At 44.7% G+C, this 20,750-nt stretch overlaps 1 protein-coding gene across 4 annotated transcripts in view; it reads left to right on the top strand.

Annotated features, from left to right (window-relative positions):
* Positions 1–3,762: 3,762 nt before the first annotated feature.
* ZKSCAN1 (zinc finger with KRAB and SCAN domains 1) overlaps positions 3,763–20,750 on the top strand; it is a 36,250-nt gene continuing 19,262 nt past the window's right edge. The window contains exons 1-7 of one of the 4 annotated variants that reach the window (XM_042240243.1): positions 8,157–8,286; positions 14,036–14,211; positions 14,360–14,436; positions 15,942–16,464; positions 16,714–16,867; positions 18,863–18,954; positions 19,228–19,354. In XM_042240243.1, the coding sequence (XP_042096177.1) occupies positions 16,039–16,464; positions 16,714–16,867; positions 18,863–18,954; positions 19,228–19,354 (799 nt within the window). In that variant the 5' untranslated portion in view covers positions 8,157–8,286; positions 14,036–14,211; positions 14,360–14,436; positions 15,942–16,038. Of the gene's footprint in view, positions 4,418–8,156; positions 8,287–14,035; positions 14,212–14,359; positions 14,437–15,941; positions 16,465–16,713; positions 16,868–18,862; positions 18,955–19,227; positions 19,355–20,750 lie in introns of those variants that run through there. The other 3 variants (XM_042240242.1, XM_060405675.1, XM_060405677.1) reach the window with 3 other exon arrangements.

The raw sequence follows: 20,750 nt of genomic DNA, 5'->3' as shown, positions 1-20,750 counted from the left end.
AAAGATGGGACCGGGGGACTCAAGACCTCTTGGGTCAACAGCCCTGTTCGTTGGGGCCACATCACTTCTATTTAGTGTCTTGGCAAGCAGAAAGGATCTGTTGTGCTACCATGAAGTCAGCCTCCTGTGTCCCTGGACACCTCTCCCATTCTATTGATTAAACTACCTTTGTTATTTGCTTGTACAAAGGCTATTGCCTAGCTGGAGGTCGTAGACCCACATATGCCTTGGAAAACATCTTGGCGTGTGCACAAGCAGATTTCTGAACTTGCGCTGACCCGGCGTTCCAAGGTCCGCACTGATTTTCCTTAGCTTAGCAGGGCATGACAACCCCAACTGATCAACCCGATGTACTTTTATTTGGGTTATGCTGTATTGCTATATTTTGCTTTTATTCTTTTCCCATTGTGATTTTCTCATGGCTTAGCCAGAGCAACATGTGGCTGACTATTAACCCCTGAAGCTTGTCATTCCTTTGAGAGCAAATATGGGAAATGTGGGGAAAATTCTCAAAATAGGGCTAACTTTTTCCCCTGTAATTCATACCCACACCAAATAAATCATCTTGGACTTTTCAAGGTGGGAAGAAATGCAGTTTTCAGCACTCAAGGAATGGTGATGTTTAGCACCATAAGGTACTTTGCAGTCAGCAAGGTATTGTCATTTCCCCATTTGACATGACCTTCAAGACAGCACGGAGGTGGGAAGCAGTGATCAACGTCATCCTGTTTCACAGATGAGGAGCTGACAAGAAGAGTCAAGTTACTGCCATGAAAGCACGCAGGCAACAGCATGTACAGGTGATACTCCTTTTCTACTGTCTCTGCCTCCCACTTGGCTGTTAAGCAAGGTGTGCAGAGAGCTTGTTCCTATATGTAACAGCCTTGCAGGTGGCTCCCAGGAGAGCTGCAGGGCACTGTGTCCAGACCATGGGCTCTGTCCATGAGTACCACCAGGGGGTGTTCCCTGGGCACCAGATGAAGCTTTATGTGGACCAGTCACATGAAGCCACATGTAACATGCACACTCTTGTTCAGTTCAGTTCAGTTGCTCAGTTATGTCCAACTCTTTGACTCCATGAAGTGCAGCACACCAGGCCTCCCTGTCTATTACCACCTACCGGAGCTTACTCAAACTCATGTCCATTGAGTTGGTGATGTCATCCAACCATCTCATCCTCTGCTGTCCCCTTCTCCTCTCGCCTTCAATCATTCCTAGCATCAGGGTCTTTTCTAATGAGTCATCTCTTCGTATCAGGTGGCCAAAGTATTGGAGTTTCAGCTTCAACATCAGTCCTTCAATTAATATTTAGGACTAATTTCCTTTAGGATGGACTGGTTGGATCTTCTTGCAGTCCAAGGGACTCTCAAGAATCTTCTCCAACACACAGTTCAAAAGCATCAATTCTTTGGTGCTCAGCTTTCTTTATAGTCCAACTCTCACATCCATACATGACTACTGGAAAAATCATAGCCTTGACTAGACGGACCTTTGTTGGCAAAGTAATGTCTCTGCTTTTGAATATGCTGTCTAGGTTGGTCATAGCTTTTCTTCCAAGGAGCAAGCGTCTTAATTTCATGGCTGCAGTCACCATCTGCAGTGATTCTGGAACCCCCCAAAATAAAATCAGCCACTGTTTCCACTGTTTCCCCATCTATTTGCCATGAAGTGATGGGACCGGATGCCATGATCTTAGTTTTCTGAATGTTGAATTTTAAGCCAAACTTTGCACTCTCCTCTTTCACTCTCATCAAGAGACTCTTCAGTTCTTCTTCGCTTTCTGCCATAAGGGTGGTGTCATCTGCATATCTGAGGTTATTGATATTTCTCCCGACAATCTTGATTCCAGTTAGTGCTTCATCCAGCCCGGCATTTCACATGACATACTTGGCATATAAATTAAATAAGCAGGGTGACACTATACAGCCTTGACATACTCCTTTCCTGATTTGGAACTAGTCTGTTGTTCCATGTCCAGTTCTAACTGTTGCTTCTTGACCTGCACACAGATTTCTCAGGAGGCGAGTCAGATGATCTGGTATTCCCATCTCTTGAAGAGGTTTCCGCAGTTTATTGTAATCCACACAAAGGCTTTGGCATAGTCAATAAATGCAAAGTCAAGTGGGCCTTAGGAATCATCACTATGAACAAAGCTAGTGGAGGTGATGGAATTCCAGTCAAGCTATTTCGAATCCTAAAAGATGATGCTGTGAAAGTGCTGCAGTCAATATGCCAGCAAATTTGGAAAACTCAGCAGTTACCACAGGACTGGAAAAGGTCAGTTTTCATTCCAATTTCAAAGAAAGGCAATGCCAAAGGATGTTCAGACTACCACACAATTGCACTCATCTCACATGCTAGCAAAGTAATGCTCACAATTCTCCAAGGCAGGCTTCAATAGTTTGTGAACCGTGAATTTCCAGATGTTCAAGCTGAATTTAGAGAAGGCCGAGGAACCAGAGATCAAATTGCCGACATCTGTCGGATCGTTGAAAAAGCAAGAGAGTTCCAGAAAAACATCTGTTTCTTTTTTATTGACTACGCCAAAACCTTTGACTGTGTGGATCACACAGTCTTGTACCACCAGCGAAATGGTGGTGAGGGAACATGTTATGGGACCGCTAAAGTTTCCTCCAAGTTCATTTGCCCCTGCTTCCTCTCTGCCTTCTCTGCCTGCATTAAAACTGTGGGTTTCTACCTGAAGCCATGACCTAAGTTCCAAGAACAGTCCCAGCTCCTTCTTCCCAGTTCTTTATCTTCCCTTTTTAACCCCAAACACCAAACCCACCCAATAGGCATCACTCCCAGCTGCCTCCCCTTTCTTTCTCCACCTCTGTCCCTTAAGCCCAGCTGCCCTGCTCCATCCAAATTGCTTTGACCTGTGAAGTCGATTGGAACTTCTCAGCTCTCCTTCCGCCCCCGTTAGCCCAGCCCCAGCACCTGACTCTGCACCTGACCAGCCTCACCTCCTGGTCTTTCCCCTCCCTGTCAAATCCTGTCTCCCCCTCTTCTCACCAATCCATCCTTCAGTGACTACTTTTCTGCCAACTAATGTGCAACTCTGTTTTTACAGCTTGCAAAGTACAGTTGCCTTTGTGCATATACAAACATTCTTACCAAGTCTCATTTAGAAGTTAGTTTTTCCTCCCTGCTGGATATCTCTTCATCTCCTGCCTAAACTACTACTGGTTTGGGATGGTGTTGGGGGGAGTGGATGTGGGAGTTTTGCTTCTATGTTTTGAGTTTTTTTTCCTTGTTTGTCTTTGCCTTCAGTACGCCTGAGTTCTGCCTGCCTTAAAAAAAAAAAAAATTGGCCACACTGTGTGGCATGCAGTATCTTAGTTCCCCAATCAGGGATCGGACCCTGGCCCTCTGCAGTGGAAGCATGGAGTCTTAACCACTGGATTGCCAGGAAGTCCCCTGCCATTGTTCCTTTAACCAACGTACATTAAGATCTTTCCCTGCCTTCCTGACAAACTGCTCTTTATAAGCTTTCAAGTATTCTTCCTAACATGAAGACCTCACTTCCTTTCCTCCAAAAATCCTAATTAACCCTCTCCAGTCTCTTCTTTCTCAACATTCAGAGCCTGTCAACAATCATTAGAATGTGACTCCTGGATGGGCTTCCCTGGTGGTGCAGTGGTTAAGAATCCACTTGCCAATGCAGGGAACATGGGTTCAGTCTCTGGCTGGGGAAGATCCCACATGCTTCAGAGCAACTAAGCCCACGCACCCCAACTGCTGAGGCTGTGAGGCACAACTAGTGAGCCCCACGCCATGACTAATGAAGCCCGTGCCTGCAGCTGGTGCACTGCAGCAAAGAGCAGCCCCTGCTCGCCGCAGCTGGAGAAGGCCCATATTGTAGCCATGATGACCCAGCACAGCTCCAAACAAGTAAGTAAAGGAAGGAAGAAAGATAAATGTTAAAGGAAGTGACTCCTGGAACCAGCAGCTCTAAGGATCGGCCGGCCATGAAGGACAGTTCTCCCCATGACCAGTCACCCCGTGCCGCCTGGGTGTGTCTACACATCCACACTTTGTCTCCTTACCCTGCAAGCTCCTTGCGGCAGCGAAGAGATCCTTTTCCTTTGTTTAGAGGAAGCTCTGGATTCGTTTGGGTGCTTTCCAGTTTCTAGCCCAACTCAGACGTGTCCTGTATCCTGTGCCCTGTTAACCTGTAGGTTTGGAGTTACATCAAAGGCAGTTTGCAGGGTGTGGGGGAGGAGGCACTGTGTAAAAATTGAGACTCTTCAGCTGAATATCCCATTTCTCATTTCTCCTTGGAAGAATTAGCCTCTCCGGAAATTCTGAATCCACACCCGGCTTGGCAGCAACAGCCTGAAGGGTGAATGCTTTCCTTGGCCAGAGTGTGTGCTCAACAGATGGGCAACTCCCCACAGCCTCACTTCGAGCTCAGGTAACAGTTACATTTACCCCAGCCATTGGCTAGCCTGGCCCCTGTGGGCACTTGTGGGTGGGATGGCTGGACATGCATAAAGAAAAATCGGTGTTCAGTAGAATAAAAGTTGGGACTTAGGGGCAACAAGAAGAAAAGCTGCATGCATCACAGCTGACTGTGGGGCAGGCTTACACAGCCCCTGTTTCCTTTTTTTCTAAGTAATTTTTTATTTGAGTATAGTTGTTAGTTTCTGCTGTATAGCAAAATGAATCAGTTATACATGTACATACATCTTTTTTTAGGTTCTATTCCGTTATAGGTCATAACAGAATATTGAGTAGAGTTCCCTGTGCCTGACAGAGACAATCCTTTTTTCTACTACCAGAGAGTTACCTTGGAAAGAGGCACCCCACAGAACCCTTAATTCTGTCCTGGGTATTTTGGTGACTCATACATTGGTTTCGGAGAAGGCAATGGCACCCCACTCCAGTACTCTTGCCTGGAAAATCCCAGGGACAGGGGAGCCTGGTGGACACGACTGAGCAACTTGACTTTCACTTTTCACTTTCATGCATTGGAGAAGGAAATGGCAACCCACTCCAGTGTTCTTGCCTGGAGAATCCCAGGGATGGGGGAGACTGGTGGGCTGCCGTCTATGGGGTCGCACAGAGTCGGACACAACTGAAGTGACTTAGCAGCATACATTGGTTTAATGTCCCCACCAGATTGTAAACTTCTAGAATACCAGTGCAATGTCACTATCATATCCTCCAAAACAAGCATAATCCCTGATACATAATATATCATGATCAATGGCTATGAATAAATAAGTTCTGCCATAATACTGATGTGACTCAATAAATTAAGCAAGGTCAATGGAAGGACATTTGTTACCCTTCTGGTGTAAATAACTTTGCTACAGCACAAAGATAAGAATTAAGCCTCTTTGGAGAAGAAATATGGTTGTACATTTATTTTTTATTGAAGTATATAGTTGATATACAATTTAAGTTACAGATCTATAGTGATTCACAATTTTTAAAGGTTCTACTCCATTTATAGTTATGAAATATTGGCTATATTCCCTGGGTTCTGCAATGTAACTTTGTAGCTTATTTCATACATAATCGTTTGTACCTTTTACTCCCCACCACTGTATTCCCTCTTTCCTTCCCTCTCCCCACTGTAACAGTTTGTTCTTTGTATCCGTGAGTTTGTTTCTTTCATGTTACATTCACCAGTTTGTTGTAGTTTTTAGATTCCACATATAAATGTTGCATTTTTTAAATTCCATATACAAATATCATACAGTATTTGTATTTCTCTGTCCAATTTATTTTACTTAGCATAATGCTCTCCAAGTCCATGCATGTGGTTGCAGATGGCAAAATTCTATTCTTTTTTATGGCTGAGTAGTTTCCCATCCTGTATATCTACAAACACACACACACCACATCTTCTTAACCCATTCACCTGTTAACGTACACTTAGATTGCTTCCATATCTTGGCAATTATAAGTGATTTTTTTTAATATATGTATGTATGTATATCGGAGAAGGCAATGGCAACCCACTCCAGTACTCTTGCCTGGAAAATTCCATGGACAAAGGAGCCTGGTGGGCTGCAGTCCATGGGGTTGCTAGGAGTCAGGCACGTATATATATATATATATATATATATATATATATATATATATATACATATTAATTCACTTGTCAGAATCTGTCCTAATTAAACAATCCAAAAGACATTTGCACAAGAATCTTCATTTAACTATTTCTTAACATAGCAAAACTTTCAAAGTATTCAGCATGTCTAGAAATATAGGAATTACTAAATAATTAATGGTACACTGCTTGATGGAATACTATATAGCTATTAAAATGATGCTTATCCATTCTGTGTAGCAAAATTTTAAATGCCAGTGCTATGATAATCAAGCTTTTTAAAGTAGTACACATAATTTCACATCAACCACATCCGGCTTTTCTAGGTGACAAGGAACCAAGTAAGACTCTTTGATTGGCAAGGAATTTATTGTAAGGACACACAGGGAAATAGGGAGACAGGAAACAATAACATCTGCAGCAAAGCCAAGAAGTGCACAGAATAGGGGCCTGAAGGTTACTCAGACGGCCGCCTCCCCACGCTGTGGGTTCTCAGTAGTGGGTGGCTGGGCTCCCCTCGTGTACCCTGCCGTGCAGTGCCTCGGCCCTGAAGCCACTGCTAGCCTTGACACCCACAACTTCCCGGCTTCTGTCACCTAGTGCCTTCTGCTGATCAATTTCTGCTTGGCCCTGGTTTTCTGTTTGTCTCACATTTGAAACCCCCAAGAAAGGAGATCTAGATGCTTTAGTTCCCTACTGTTCCATTCTTCAGAGCTCTCACACCAGACCACCTCTGTGATTCCAGTGGTCAGCATATAAGCTGTGCTTCCAAAAAGTGCCTAAACCTGATTCCATCTATTCGGTCCAAAAAGTGGTCACACAGTATGAATGTGGCAGGTACTTCAAACATATCAGCCACCTATCCAATACAATCTATATTTTTGAACCATGTTTAAAACAATAAATAAAAGCATATACATATGAAAGGGCTTCCCAAGTGGTGTTAGGGGTAAGGAACTCATATGCTAATGCAGGAGATGTAAGAGACACTGGTTCTATTCCTGGGTTGGGAAGATCCCCTGAAGGAGGGCATGGCAATCCACTCTAGTATTCTTGCCTGGAGAATCTCATGGACAGAAGAGCCTGGTGGGCTACAGTCCATAGGGTCAAAAAGAGTTGGATATGACTGGAGTGACTTAGCACATACACACACAGAGACATATGAAAACAGATAGGAAAGAGATAAATCCATCATAGTTGGGTTAGGGTGGAAGGATTATAGGTGATTACTTTTCTCCATTTTGCACTTTTCATTTAATGATACTGTAATTGACTCTGAGTTTTCAAATAGTTTTTCAAAGTACTCTTCAAACTATAGGAGTCATGCAGCCAACCTACTAAGTTCAGTCTCTCCCCAGAACTTGCCTTGGAATATAGAGCAAAGTCACAATCATTAAAGTCTGTGGGTGCTCTTGCTCAGCAGGTAGAGTATTACTTCTGTCTTATCTTGCCAGGTGAAGGCCATAATTGTTGTAGGTTGTGAAAGCACCTTGAAGGCAAAAGTACCTGTTATTATTCTGAAAACTTCTTTTAAATTGCTATAATAGCATATGTCACATGAGCAGAACATAAAACCTTATGACTAGCTTGGGCATAGAAAGACGTTCTTTATCCACAAGCCAAGTATTTGAAAATACCACCCACTCAATTGGCAGACACCTTCAGGGCTGGAGAGGAACTACCACCATAGTTTTGTGAAACTGAGCCACCCATGGCTTAACTTTGATCTCCTCTGTGTACATCGTTCTTTCAGCTCCTCTGCCACAAACATACAGTTACTAAGTATTATTGCTTGATAATAACTCTAATTACTACAAGGACTGCCTGAGGTGAAAAAGGAGAAATCGAATTATCAGATGGACTGGTGTCAAAGTTAGACAGTCTGTTTATGCTTTCGTCCCCAGCCCTAACTTGGGGGCGCACAGGCTGTGGGAGGGGACCCCCAAAGCGGGAGGCTGCACCTGTGCAGGGCTCTGGACACGTCCAGCATTGAGGAAACCGAGATGTCGAATCCTCCCGCCCTCCTAGAGAGGACCCGGAAGCGCGGCGCAGTCCCGGAAGGCGAGGTGCTGACACACTTCCGGCCTTTGTGACTCATTGTGTCTGTGTCGAGGCGTCAGGAGGGCCCGGAGCTGAGCGCGGCGCCCTTCGGCCGGCCTGAGCCCCAGAGTCAACTCCCTTTGCTCGCCCAGCGCCCCCAGCCGCTCCCGGGGCTCACGGTGAGATTTGGGGCCGGCCTCTGAGGGAGCGGGCGGGGCCGCAGGGGTGTGTGCGTGGGGGTGGGCTCTGCAGCTGCGAACCCGGGGTCCTCTCCTGGCGGCCGGGGCGCCGCGAGCAGCGAGTCCCTGCCCCTGTCCCCTCCTCAGGCCGGGCCGTAGGCAGCGCCGTCCCCCGGGGCAGCCGACCCCGCCCCATCGGGGGCCCAGGCAGGGAGGGGGCCTCTGTCCTTGGCAGGAGGACCTGGGAGACCCGGGGGAATGGCTGTCTGCGGGCCCCTTCCGGGCCCTCAACTGCAATGTCGTCGTCTTCGCTTGACGTTTTTGAAAACCGGGTCTCGAGCGAACCGATCCCTGTTCGGTTTTTTTTCTTCTCTGCCTTAGTCGCCATTTGCTTTGATTCCAGTGAGAGGTTTTTTAAATTTTCGGGGTCCTTGAAGTACCTCCAGGTGAAAAATGCGGAAGGCTGAGAAACGGACACGTTTCAAGATGCCGAGTACGTGTTTCCAGATCACCTGCTTCTCCCCACCCCGTTCCTCGAGCGGTGATTAAAGAGCGTCTGAAGCCTAGTCTGAGTGGATGAAGTGATTCTAGTCTAATAGAGATGATACGTACGTCCCACTCTCAGCTTTAGGGCATATTTCGAAGGCTTTTGAAAACGAGCTGTCCGGAAGATTAGGTGCATTTTTTATTTCTGGGTAGTACTTTGGCCACCTCATGCGAAGAGTTGACTCATTGGAAAAGACTTTGATGCTGGGAGGGATTGGGGGCAGGAGAAGAAGGGGACGACCGAGGATGAGATGGCTGGATGGCATCACGGACTCAATGGGCGCGAGTCTGAGTGAACTCCGGGAGTTGGTGATGGACAGGGAGGCCTGGCGTGCTGCGATTCATGGGGTCGCAAAGAGTCGGACACGACTGAGCGACTGAACTGAAGTGAACTGAGTAGTTACTCTGCCTGACTTGGAAGGGTGAAGAGTGAAAGGAATTTGTGCAAATTGCACGGGACCATTAGGAGACTGATTAACTGAGTGACCTTGGATAAGACAGGACACTTCTGCCAACTCTCAGTGCTGTCATCCATCAGATTAGGTTTTCTCCAAAGGCCCCTCCAACTTTGAGATTATTTGCTTTAGTCAGTGTAATTGAAAAATTCAGCTACAGTTCAGCCTGACACTGCCCCCTGCCCTCCCCTTCCTACAGTGCCTCCAGTACACAATAAGATACTTTCACTATAGAGAGTGGCAGTTACATGGCCTGGGACCAAAGAAAGCATTTATTGTACAGGCCATTGCTAGGCGGATTGGAGGTGGTCAATAAATACTTGTTGAATTTAATTGTGGAGGATTCATTGTAACCAGTCAACAAAGCCCTGTTACTGTATTTGCCAGCCACATGTGGAGAAATAGTTTTATTACTTAGGGAACCATGATAATTTGCCCCAGAATGTGTCTCCAAGTTTGTATTGTCTCTGAATTAATATGCACAATTCTTGTTCATTATTTCAGGCTGTTTTCACCAATCTTAAAATACAAACGGGGAGGCTCACTAATTAATACCTTAGGCTTTTGCTGATTCTCCGCTTGATCTAAGCATTTAAATTTTTGCTAACTTTATACTGTATCTGAATACAGATGAGTGTTATGTTAAATCTTTCCTTTTTATTCTGAGTATCAGTATTATTTTGGAATTCTCAGGATACCTAGTTATCTTTTAAAGGTTTTTTCATGTTTTTAAACATTTCATAGCGCTTCTCAAAAATGAGAGGAGGGGGGCCAGTTTGTTTAAAATGTCAAAACTATACCCTGGAAAAGATACTGGCCTGTTTAGAAAATAGCCTCTGAAATAAACTGAGCTTGTAACTCCAGGCCTTTTTTGTAAGAAAATCTTTTGTATTTACCTTCAGTGAGACCCAGTTACTGGGGGTAATCTTATCTATATCGGATAGTGTGCCAGAATGGTTTGCAACTCAAAGGGACCCCAGAGGTAGGTTTCTGCTCCTCTGATCCTACCCTGCCCCCCGTTTGACAGATAAAGATACTGGGTGTCAGAGAGGTTAAATAACTCACCCAGGGACACGTAACTTACTCATCACAGGAGACTAGGGTTCAGGTGTTCCAGCTTGTGCTGCTTTCACTGTAACAGGGTTAATCCCATTGCTTAAGTGTTTGGTGTGATTGGTGGAACCTGAACTGAGTCTCAGAGAACTCATTTCAAATCCTGACTTAACCATTTAATTGCTCTGTGACCTTGGGTATTACTTAACATCTGTCAACCTTAGTTTCATTGTTATACATTGTGACCACAATTGTACCTACCTCCTAAAAGTGTCCTGTGAAATGCCTGGTCCATAGACCAGTTAACATTGGTTCTTACTATTATGTCTGCTAGAGGTTTCTTGAATTGAACAGATGAGGGGCAAGTGGCATTTCAGCTTAGCTCTAAAGGATAAGGAGGATTTGAAAAGGCAGGGAAGACTGGGAGGGAAATCCCAGGCATTATGATGTGAGAAAAGGACGACAGTCAAAATATAAGACAGTTAAGAAATACTGAGTAAAGTCATTTTGCTGGATGGAAAAGGTTCATGCAGGGAAGGGGAAGAAACTGATGGGAAATGAAGCTTGATGGGGAAGCTGGGACCAGGTGCTGGGGGCTATTGGATTGCACGGCTCTATGGAGTTTTAGGAAGAAGAATCTGAGAGCAAGGTGGGAGATGAATTGTGAAGGGGAGGCAGAAAGTGAAGGCAGGGCACCAAAGAGAAGCAGCCATTCTTCACAGAACTAGATAGAAAAATAAGTATGAGCAAAGAATTGCATGTCCCTGGGCTTGGAGATGAGTGTACTTACATAAGGGGAGAGGAATCAGAGATGAAAGCTGATCCCTAGTTGCCACTGAAGGCAGTAAGATGACAAAGGGAGCTGAAATAGTTTAAGTTCTTATTTCTTCTCTTCAATTAAACAGAATTAAGGTCTGCCCAATTCTTTAGAAGAAAAGGGAACAAAAGTCCTTGTCCTCGAGGGGCCTAATGTTTAGTTGGGTCGTGGTGATAGAAACTCAGGTAATGGTAAGACAAGGAGAGTAGACATACCTGACAAAGTCCCAAGAGTATTCAGAGGAGGAAGAGATCTTCTTTCATCTGGAATGTCAGGAAACGGTGTACATCTTGAAGGTAAGTGAAAATTTGACCAGTTGAGGTGGATAAAGGTGGGAGATTTGTCCTAGCAAAGGAGTAAAGATGCAAAGTCACACCCCAAGTTAATGGGTATTACGTTAATGGGCCGAATAGGCTGAAAGAGGGGATCACTACTACTACGAGAAAAGTGATGAAAGTGGAGAGTCCAGTGGAGTGTGTTGTTTGAATGCTAAGTCAGTAGATTCAAGGATTCCCTGAGAGTAACTGGGGAAGGAGGGAATGACCAGCAGCAGACTTTGGCAATACTAAGTTGACCTTGGTATGTTGTTCATGTTGGAACAGGGAGAAATGGAAGCAAGACAGACTGGGTGGGGCTGAGGCCCTAGTGTCTGCACGAGATGTGGAGCCTGGATATTGGGATGGTGGAAGACGGTTCTGGGAGGCGTGGCTGGAAAAGATACTCTTTTTTTCCCACTTTTCCGAATGAAATGAAGGAGACCCAGCCTTACAGGAGTTAGTTAGCCTCCCAGCTGAGAGAAAGCCAGCCAAAAGAGTGGTCTCTTGGAGTCCCTGCCTGCTGCCTCTTCCTGTTCAGGTCCTGGCTCTTCCGATGCTCCAGCTCCACGGGGCCATTTTCCTGGAAGCTGCCTTGTCAGCTGTCAGGTACCCCTCGGGGCTGCCCCAGCACGTGGAACCTCCTTAGAACTGTTGGAACATCTGTTCTGTACTGTAATGATTTGTGTAAAAACTGGAATCCCACTTCTCATGTTTTTATTCCCCTCAGTCTAGGGTGACACCATGTGTATTTGTGTTGTTTAGCCACTAAGTCATGTCTGACTCTTTTGCGACCTTGTGGACTGTAGCCCTCCAGGCTCCTCTGTCCATAGGATTTCCCAGGCAAGAATTTTGGAGTGGGTTGCCAGTTCTTTTCCGAGGGATCTTCCTGACCCAGGGATCAAACCTGAATCTCCTGCATAAACAGGTGGATTCTCTACCACAATGCCACCTGGGAAGCCCTTGTGTATAAATCTTCAGAAATGCTTAAGAAATTGAATACTTGTAATGAAGGATTTTTCTAGGTAAAGTTGCTCTGAAGTTCAAAAACAAAATTTTTTATTTCCCCAGCAAGGGGGTGGAGTGCAAAACAAGTCGGAAGGAATGGATCAGTTCAGTTCAGTCTCTCAATTGTGTCTGACTTTTGTGACCCCATGGACTGCAGCATGCCAGGCTTCCCTGTCCATCAGCAACTCCCGGAGCTTGCTCAGACTCGTGTCCATTGAGTCGGTGATGCCATCCAGCCATCTCATCCTCTGTTGTCCCCTTCTGCTCCTGCCTTCAATCTTTCCCAGCATCAGGGTCTTTTCAAATGAGTCAGTTCTTCGCATCAGGTGGCCAGGGTATTGGAGTTCCAGCTTCAGCATCAGTCCTTCCAGTGAATATTCAAAACTGATCTCCTTTAGATGGACTGGTTGGATCTCCTTGCTGTCCAAGGGATTCTCAAGAATCTTCTCCAACACCACAGTTCAAAAGCATCAATTCTTCAGCACTCAGCTTTCTTCACAGTCCAACTCTCACATCCATACATGACTACTGGAAAAACTGTATCTTTGACTAGATGGATTTTGTCAGTAAAGTAATGTCTCTGCTTTTTAATATACTGTCTAAGTTGGTGATGGCTTTCCTTCCAAGGACTTCCCTTGTGGCTCAGCTGGTAAAGAATCCGCCTGCAATGCGGGAGACCTGGGTTGGGAGGATCCCCTGGAGAAGGGAAAGTCTAACCACACCAGTATTCTAGCCTAGAGAATCCCATGGACTGTACAGTCCATGGGGTCACAAACAGTCAGACATGACTGAGCGACTTACACTTCACTTCCTTCCAGGGAGCAAGTGTCTTTTAATTTCATGGCTGCAATCACCATCTGCAGTGATTTTGGAGCCCAAGAAAATAACGTCTCTCACTGCTTCCATTGTTCCCAAGTGATGGGACTGGATTCCATGATCTTAGTTTTCTGAATGTTGAGTTTTAAACCAGCTTTTTCACTCTCTTTCACTTTCATCAAGAGGCTCTTTAGTTCCTCTTCACTTTCTGCCATAAGGGTGATGTCATCTGCATATCTGAGGTTGTTGATATTTCTCCCGGCAATCTTGATTCCAGCTTGTGCTTCATCCAGCCCAATGTTTCTCATGATGTACTCTGCATAGAAGTTAAATAAGCAGGGTGACAATATAAAGCCTTGATGTACTCCTTTCCCAGTTTGGAACCAGTTTGTTGTTCATGTCCAGTTCTAACTGTTGCTTCTTGGCCTGCGTTCAGATTTCTCAGAAGGCAGGTAAGATGGTCTGGTATTCCCATCTCTTTAAAAATTTTCCACAGTTTGTTGTGATCCACACAGTCAAAGGCTTTAGCACAGTCAGTGAAGCAGAAGTAGCTGTTCTTTTGGAATTCTCTTGCTTTTTAGAAGATGGTTTACAACAGGACTTATACCAGTTTAAAGTATTGGAGAAATGACTTAATTCCCACATTCTTTTAATATTTATGCAGCAGGCCTTTTTGAATGTAATGTTCTTTATTGTAATTATAAGCTGCTATTTTAATAACGATTTCTGTTTTTTATTAGGGACCAAAGAAGGAAAAATGAATCCTGTTATAAACCTCAGATTAAAATCATAATCTTTGTTTAGTACAGTCTTCTCCAAACTTTTCCAGTCACACGATCCTGTCAGTAAAAACTGTTTACAAAAGCTACATACATTAATTATTATACCAGCGTTTTATATAATTTAAAAAAATACAGTAAGTTGTGCTTTTCTCAAATAATCTTCTGCTTTAAATGTACGTGATCTGTTTTCCACCAAAATTACTAATAATTTTTTAGTGAAAGTCATGTAATTAAAAATGTTTTGTTAGTTTAAAACTATTGGCTTATCTCATTTTGATACAGTCGGATGCTGTCTCTAAAACTTGAAGTTGGTGCTTAATTTTGATGGCTGTAAGAGGTGAAAACGATGCCTCACAAAGGTTTGTCAATTCAGATGAAAGAAATACATTTTTGCGTCTGCTTAGTAACTCGTGATTGCTCCTGTCCACCAACCCTCTTCAGTTTTTGTTCTTGAAATTCAGCTTCTACATCTCCATTTTTCCATGCTCTTATATCACCTGTTCTTACAAACTAATCAAAAGATCTTTTATGATTTTAACAAACAGGCTCAAGACCCACTAAAAATCCTCATTTGGAAGTTCTTAAACAAATTAGGGAGTATTTCCAAGTTTTTAACATGTGTAGACAATAAGGAGTTTCAAGGATGCTGAGTATCAGTTTTAGTGGTTAAAATTATGTAACAACCCACTAACAATTCCTTCCTCATACTCTTTTTTTTTTTACTTTTTCACTTGTCGGTTGACTTCTTGTTAGATTTAGATCCACATTGGTTCTCACCTTCTGGCCTGGCTGAGTTAGAAATTGCTCTGGATAGAAGCTTCAGCCGCTCCATTTTCTTGTTTGTATGTGTTTGCCTTCTTAGGGTCTCCCCTTCTCGTAGTTTCTCTGCAAGAATCTCTAAAGCTGCTTGTTCTTTTCTAAGATGTAGTTGATATATAGCATAAGGTTAGTTTCAAGATACATAATGATTCAGTGTTTCTGTATATTGCCAAGTGATCCCAATAAGTCCGGATAACATCTGTCACCATAGTTACATTTTTTTCATTTGAAGAACATTTTTAAGAACTTCTTTCAGCAGCTTTCAAATATGCAGCACAGTGTTAACTAGAGTCACCACGCTGTGACTCCATCCCCAGGACTTACTTATTTTATAGCAGGAAGTTTGGGTCATTTGACCCATTTTGCCCCTGCACCGCCCCCCATGCTGTCTCTTGTGAACATGTTCAGCATTTAGACTGAGTGAGCTTGTTAGTATCCATTTGTACATTAAATGTAGTCTATTTTCTCTCTCTTTTAAAATATAAATAGATGTTCTGATATTTTCCTTATTCAAAGTGGATCATTTTGTACTGACCTAGGCACCCATGAAAGACATAAAAATATCTGAATGGTGGGTTACAAGTCCAGGCCTTCAGATCTGGCTTGAGTGTTGACTCCACTAGGTAGGTTGCTCCTGAGCGCACAGTGGAAGTCACCCACGCCGCAGTCACGTCATCTGTAAGAGGGTGCCCGAGTTGTCCTGGGAGCTTGTACGTGTGCCGCTGCAAGCCACCGCCTGGCACCCCTCTCCCAGCTCTCACCAGGCTGAGTGTGTAAACACATGACGTCATAACCTGCCTTCCCCCTGGAAGGAAAGTGCTTGGACTCCAGCAGACACCCTGAGGGTAGAATGCGCCATTTGGGGGTTTGCTTGCAAAACCTTAATATCTACAAAGTTACAGTGAAAACAGTTGGTACTGGGGGCTTTTTTTTCCTTTACTATTCAGAGGCGTTTTTAATGCTTGGTTGTGTAGCCTTGTATGAAGTATTAACGGCAAAGTATCACTTTCCATAAAGGTACCAGTAATTTTTTTTAACTCTTCAGAAATAGTACAGAAACAAATACCAGACATCTCACAGGACAGAAAGGAGAGCACAAGAGCACAAACCCTGTTCGGATTGAGTCAGGTCCCTGAGCCTGAATGATGACTGCTGAGTCGAGGGAAGCCACAGGTCTGTCCCCGCAGGCTGCCCAGGAGAAGGACGGTATCGTGATAGTGAAAGTGGAAGAGGAGGATGAGGAGGAGCACATGTGGGGGCAGGACGCCAGCCTGCAGGAGTCTCCCCCGCCCGACCCGGAGGTCTTCCGCCAGCGCTTCAGGCACTTCTGTTACCAGAACACTTTCGGGCCTCGAGAGGCCCTGAGTCGACTGAAGGAACTTTGCCACCAGTGGCTGCGGCCAGAGATCCACACCAAGGAGCAGATCCTGGAGCTGCTGGTGCTCGAGCAGTTCCTCTCCATCCTGCCCCGGGAGCTCCAGGCCTGGCTGCAGGAGTACCGTCCCGACAGCGGGGAGGAGGCCGTGACCCTGCTGGAGGATCTGGAGCTGGATTTGTCAGGACAGCAGGTGAGGCGAGGTGACGCCTGTGATGTGTGACCAGCACGTGGACTTTGAGACTGGAGCAAAGAGAGAGTTACTGATTTAAAGCTCGTATTTATAGTCTTTGTGGTACTTTGATCCCACTCCCCTTGGCTGTTAAAAAAGTATTCTGGCCCTGGCCCTCTCCCAGCCACTGGCATACTTACTGTCTTTTTGTTTGTCTAAATTCCTGTTTAAAAAGTAATTTACCCACAAGCCCAACCTGTTTGTCCTCAGGTCCCAGGTCAAGTTCATGGGCCTGAGATGCTCGCAAGGGGGATGGTACCTCTGGATCCAGTGCAGGAGTCCTCGAGCTTTGACCTTCCTCATGAGCCCACCCAGTCCCATTTCAAACATTCATCTCGGAAACCCCGTCTGTTACAACCTCGAGGTAAGAAGCCAGGTTTCACAGGGGGTGTGAAGCGGGGACACACCAGTCAGATGTGTCTGTGTTGTTGATGCCTGTAGTAGAGAAGCGTGTTTGTTTCTGTTGCCATTACTACTACAATTCAGAGGAAACATAACCTACAGACCAATTTCATGAGTTAAATAATGTTACTGAGGAGTTAAGTGGAATGTGCATAATAAACTTGAGTGGACATTATATTATTTATTGAATTGTTAGCATTCTGGATATCTAGCAGACTTTTTTTAAACAGGAAAGTCCTCAGAAGAGATGATATATATCCAGCACTCTGGTATGTCATAAATTATCTGTAAAAGTATCATTTTAAAATTGATTTTATTTGGGACTCCCTGGTGGTCCAGGGGTTGAGACTCCGTGTTTCCGCCGTAGTGCTTCCACTGTACTGCTCAGTGCATGCTGAGGGAGGCTGGACCCTCCATGCCGCACAGCACAGCCCAAGAATAAATGCACTCATTTTCTTTAAAATGTATGAATACTGTATAATATCACTCTTTTTCTAGGTTATTTTCAGAAATTCCAAAGAATGGGAAAAGGATGGAAAAAATGTTTTGGTTGAGGAACATGAGGCAAAAAAAATCATTTCAGAGTCATATAAGTAAAAATTAGTTTTTTTCCCTTAAGGGAAATATTAATGTATTTTATCCACTTTAAAAACCAAAGTAGGTACATAGACTATCAGTAAATAATAATATCATGCTAAAAGAATGATTGTTCAAGAGCTGATAAATGCATAATCCTTACCCAGCGTGTCTGTCTGTGGTGACGTGCAGGGTGGGCGTATAATGCTGAGGGAGCATTCTCTTCGGCCTGCTCTGGAGGACAGCCAGCTCATAAGCTGGAGAAACCCCCGCGAACCAGCCAGTACGCTGTGATGTTTAGTCCATCACTGTCCACCCCAGCCCATTATTTCCTCCTAGGGGTTGAAATCAGGAAATGGAAAAGGATATTCATGGTTTTAAATGCCAGATTAGGGCTTCAGATCACCAGAGTAACAGCTTTAGAAATCCTGGAATGTGTAGTTGTTACATAGTAAATATGTGTTTATTTTTAGTTTCCTCTCTGTGCTGATCATCTTCCACAGGTGTTTCCTCACTCTTGTAAGGTTGGAGTGCTAAGTACTTGATCTTTTTGCACACTTTGCTCTAGCTTTTAGTAATTTTGTTTCAGAATGGTTTTTCTAATATCTTTGCAATACAGTAACATCATCTGTTTAACAGTAACATTTCCAAATCTAACATTACTTGGCAAGGGAAGGTTTTGATTTTGCAGTCTCCTAAGAATTTTCCAGTTTTTCTTATACATTACAGTTAGTGTGATCCTATATTGAATATGTCTTTTATTAGAAGAGTATCATCAACCCATGCCTTTATACACTTGGAAATATCTCATCAGCATTCAGACCCTGTGTACGTTTTATCCAAAAACTGGTCAGGTGAGGGAGAAAAGTAGAGGGACAAAAGTCAGCAGAAACTTGAAACTAAGAAGAGCCCATTCTCTGTTTCAAGACGTTACTGCTAAAGATTTTTCAAACTTAATTTTTCACAACTGGATGGGAATCTGAAGTCCTAGTACACGTTCCTTGGACTGGAGAAGGTTCAATTATGAGCCAGACCTGACTCAAGAGCTGAGTGTCGCCCGCTTCTGTGGCTGGGAACAAGAGCCTGGCTCTGGTTCTGGTTCTGGCTCTGCCCTCTCAGCAGGGGACGTTAGGCAAGTCGCTTACACTCTTGGGGCCTCTATTTCACTTTCTGTGACTCCTTGTTCCTCCTGCTCAAGAATAGAGGTCTTGGGAAGACACAGCTTATGCTGGCCTTCTTACAGTCCCTGTAATTATCTGTTCTGTAGTTCCTCGTTGAACATCAGGCACAGTAGTGCAGGAAAGAGGGTGCCCTGGGCCCTTCTTCGAGGGGGACCCAGAGCAGAGCTGGCTTCACTCACAGCTCCTTTCTCCTCCTTCAGCTCTCCCTGCCACCCATGTTCCTGCCCCTCATCCTGAGGGGGCTCCCAGAGACCAGGCGATGGCATCTGCATTGTTCTCGGCAGATTCCCAGGTGAGCTGTGGGCCCCTCTGCCCTCCTGAGTCCCTGCCATCTGCCTCTTGCTGGGGCTCTTCTGGCATTCTTCTCCCAAGACATTGGCTGTTGAAGCCTGGGCCCACAGAATAGCCCCACTCCCCAAGGGTCCACTGAAGCCTGGCGCGGCTGCCTTTTCTTCCCAGCATCCTGTAGGTTTACAGTCACCTCCGTCCCTGACTGCAGGTTCGGGCAGTGGGACTGTCCCTGGGCTTTGGGGGGACTGAGTGTGGGGATCTCGTGTTATTTCAGGCAATGGTGAAGATCGAGGACATGGCCGTGTCCCTCATCCTGGAGGAATGGGGATGTCAGAACCTGGCTCGGAGGAATCTCAATAGGGACGCCAGGCAGGAGAATTATGGGAACGTGATTTCCCAGGGTAAGATGGGTGCAGGATTACTTGTGATAAGAGTGTACTGCTTCTTTTTCCAGTAGCTGTGGGATCTCTGATGTGTTAGACTACCGAGCTCCTTTGTTCAGACCAGATGGAGAAGGAGAACACTGTTTAGTTCATCCCAAAGCCTGGCGCTGGGACTTCCTGACGCCATGTGGATTCCTTAGGTCTAGGTAGTTTTACCTCTAGGGAGTCTTTTGAAAACAGAAGTAACTCTTGTGTTCTGATTCCCTACCTCTTCAACTACTCAGTCACCAGTGAGGATTCTGCTTCATTTCCTGTAGTTAAAATTGAGGTGCTTTTGTTGGGGTTGGGGAGTGTCTATATTTTTTAGTGTAGAGGGCCAGGTGAACACTGACCATCAGTTTCATCCTAACCTGGGACCTGTTCCTGAACCCACCAGGCATCCTTCCACGGGTTTTTGGTCTTGCATCCTATGAGCACTGCTCCACCAAAACTCTGTATGTGTAATTCCATGACCTTATGCCTGTCCCTCCCTCAGGGTCAGGTTTCCTAGGTTCCAAACCTAATGGTGATCTTCTGTGAAGAGCTCTGGCTCCTGAGTGTGTAGTAAGAACAATGAAGGTCTCAGAGGCATCAACCGGATAAGACAAGGTGACGCAGCTGACAATCTCATTTGTCTCTGTTAGGTCTCAACCCCTGGGAGACTTCACTGTAGGAAACTGTCAAATCAGTCCTGTCACAGGGAAAGCCCACTTCCTGAGACTTCTGCCTGGGGAGAGCAAGGGGAGTGTGAATGAAGGGAAACTAGGAAGAGAGGATGTTACTAGAGAAACTTCAAGTTTTGTTTTGAACCATAGGGTTAGCTGGGGTTTATTTCTTAATACTTGCTCTTTGGACAAGGTGAAAATTAAGCCAAAATACTGATCTGTGTTTGTGAGCTGGGTAGTACCCACCTGTTGCTAACTTAAAACATAGGGAACCATCCAGATCATCAAGGACCCAGGCTTGGAATTCAAAAGAATAGACTAATTTCATTTTCCTTATGATTGGGTCAGTATTTATGGCAGTTTCGTCACTAAAGTCAGGGGCTAGATACTCAGCTCCTTCGGTGGTTGTGTTGAGGTAGTACACACCCACTTGGAAAGGTTTCTTAATGCCAAATAAATGAAGAAGATTTAGATTAGTTTGGTTTTTTTCCCCACTCAAATATAAACATATAAAATAGTGTTTCTGTGCTGAACAGTTTTTAGTCTCTGCTTAAAAACAGTGCCACACAGAATACAGCAGTCCGCAATAAAAATATATTCCAGTTTTTGTAGGTTGCCAAAATCAGAGATCAGCTCTGTATTTGTAAAATCTTGTTTTCTTATATTACATCCTTTGTGAGCCATCTCCAGACATCTTTTCACTTTCTTTG

This window comes from Ovis aries, chromosome 24 (assembly GCF_016772045.2).
Source record: "Ovis aries strain OAR_USU_Benz2616 breed Rambouillet chromosome 24, ARS-UI_Ramb_v3.0, whole genome shotgun sequence".
NCBI classification, from domain to species: domain Eukaryota; kingdom Metazoa; phylum Chordata; class Mammalia; order Artiodactyla; family Bovidae; genus Ovis; species Ovis aries.
This window is presented reverse-complemented; position numbering and strand designations above follow the sequence as displayed.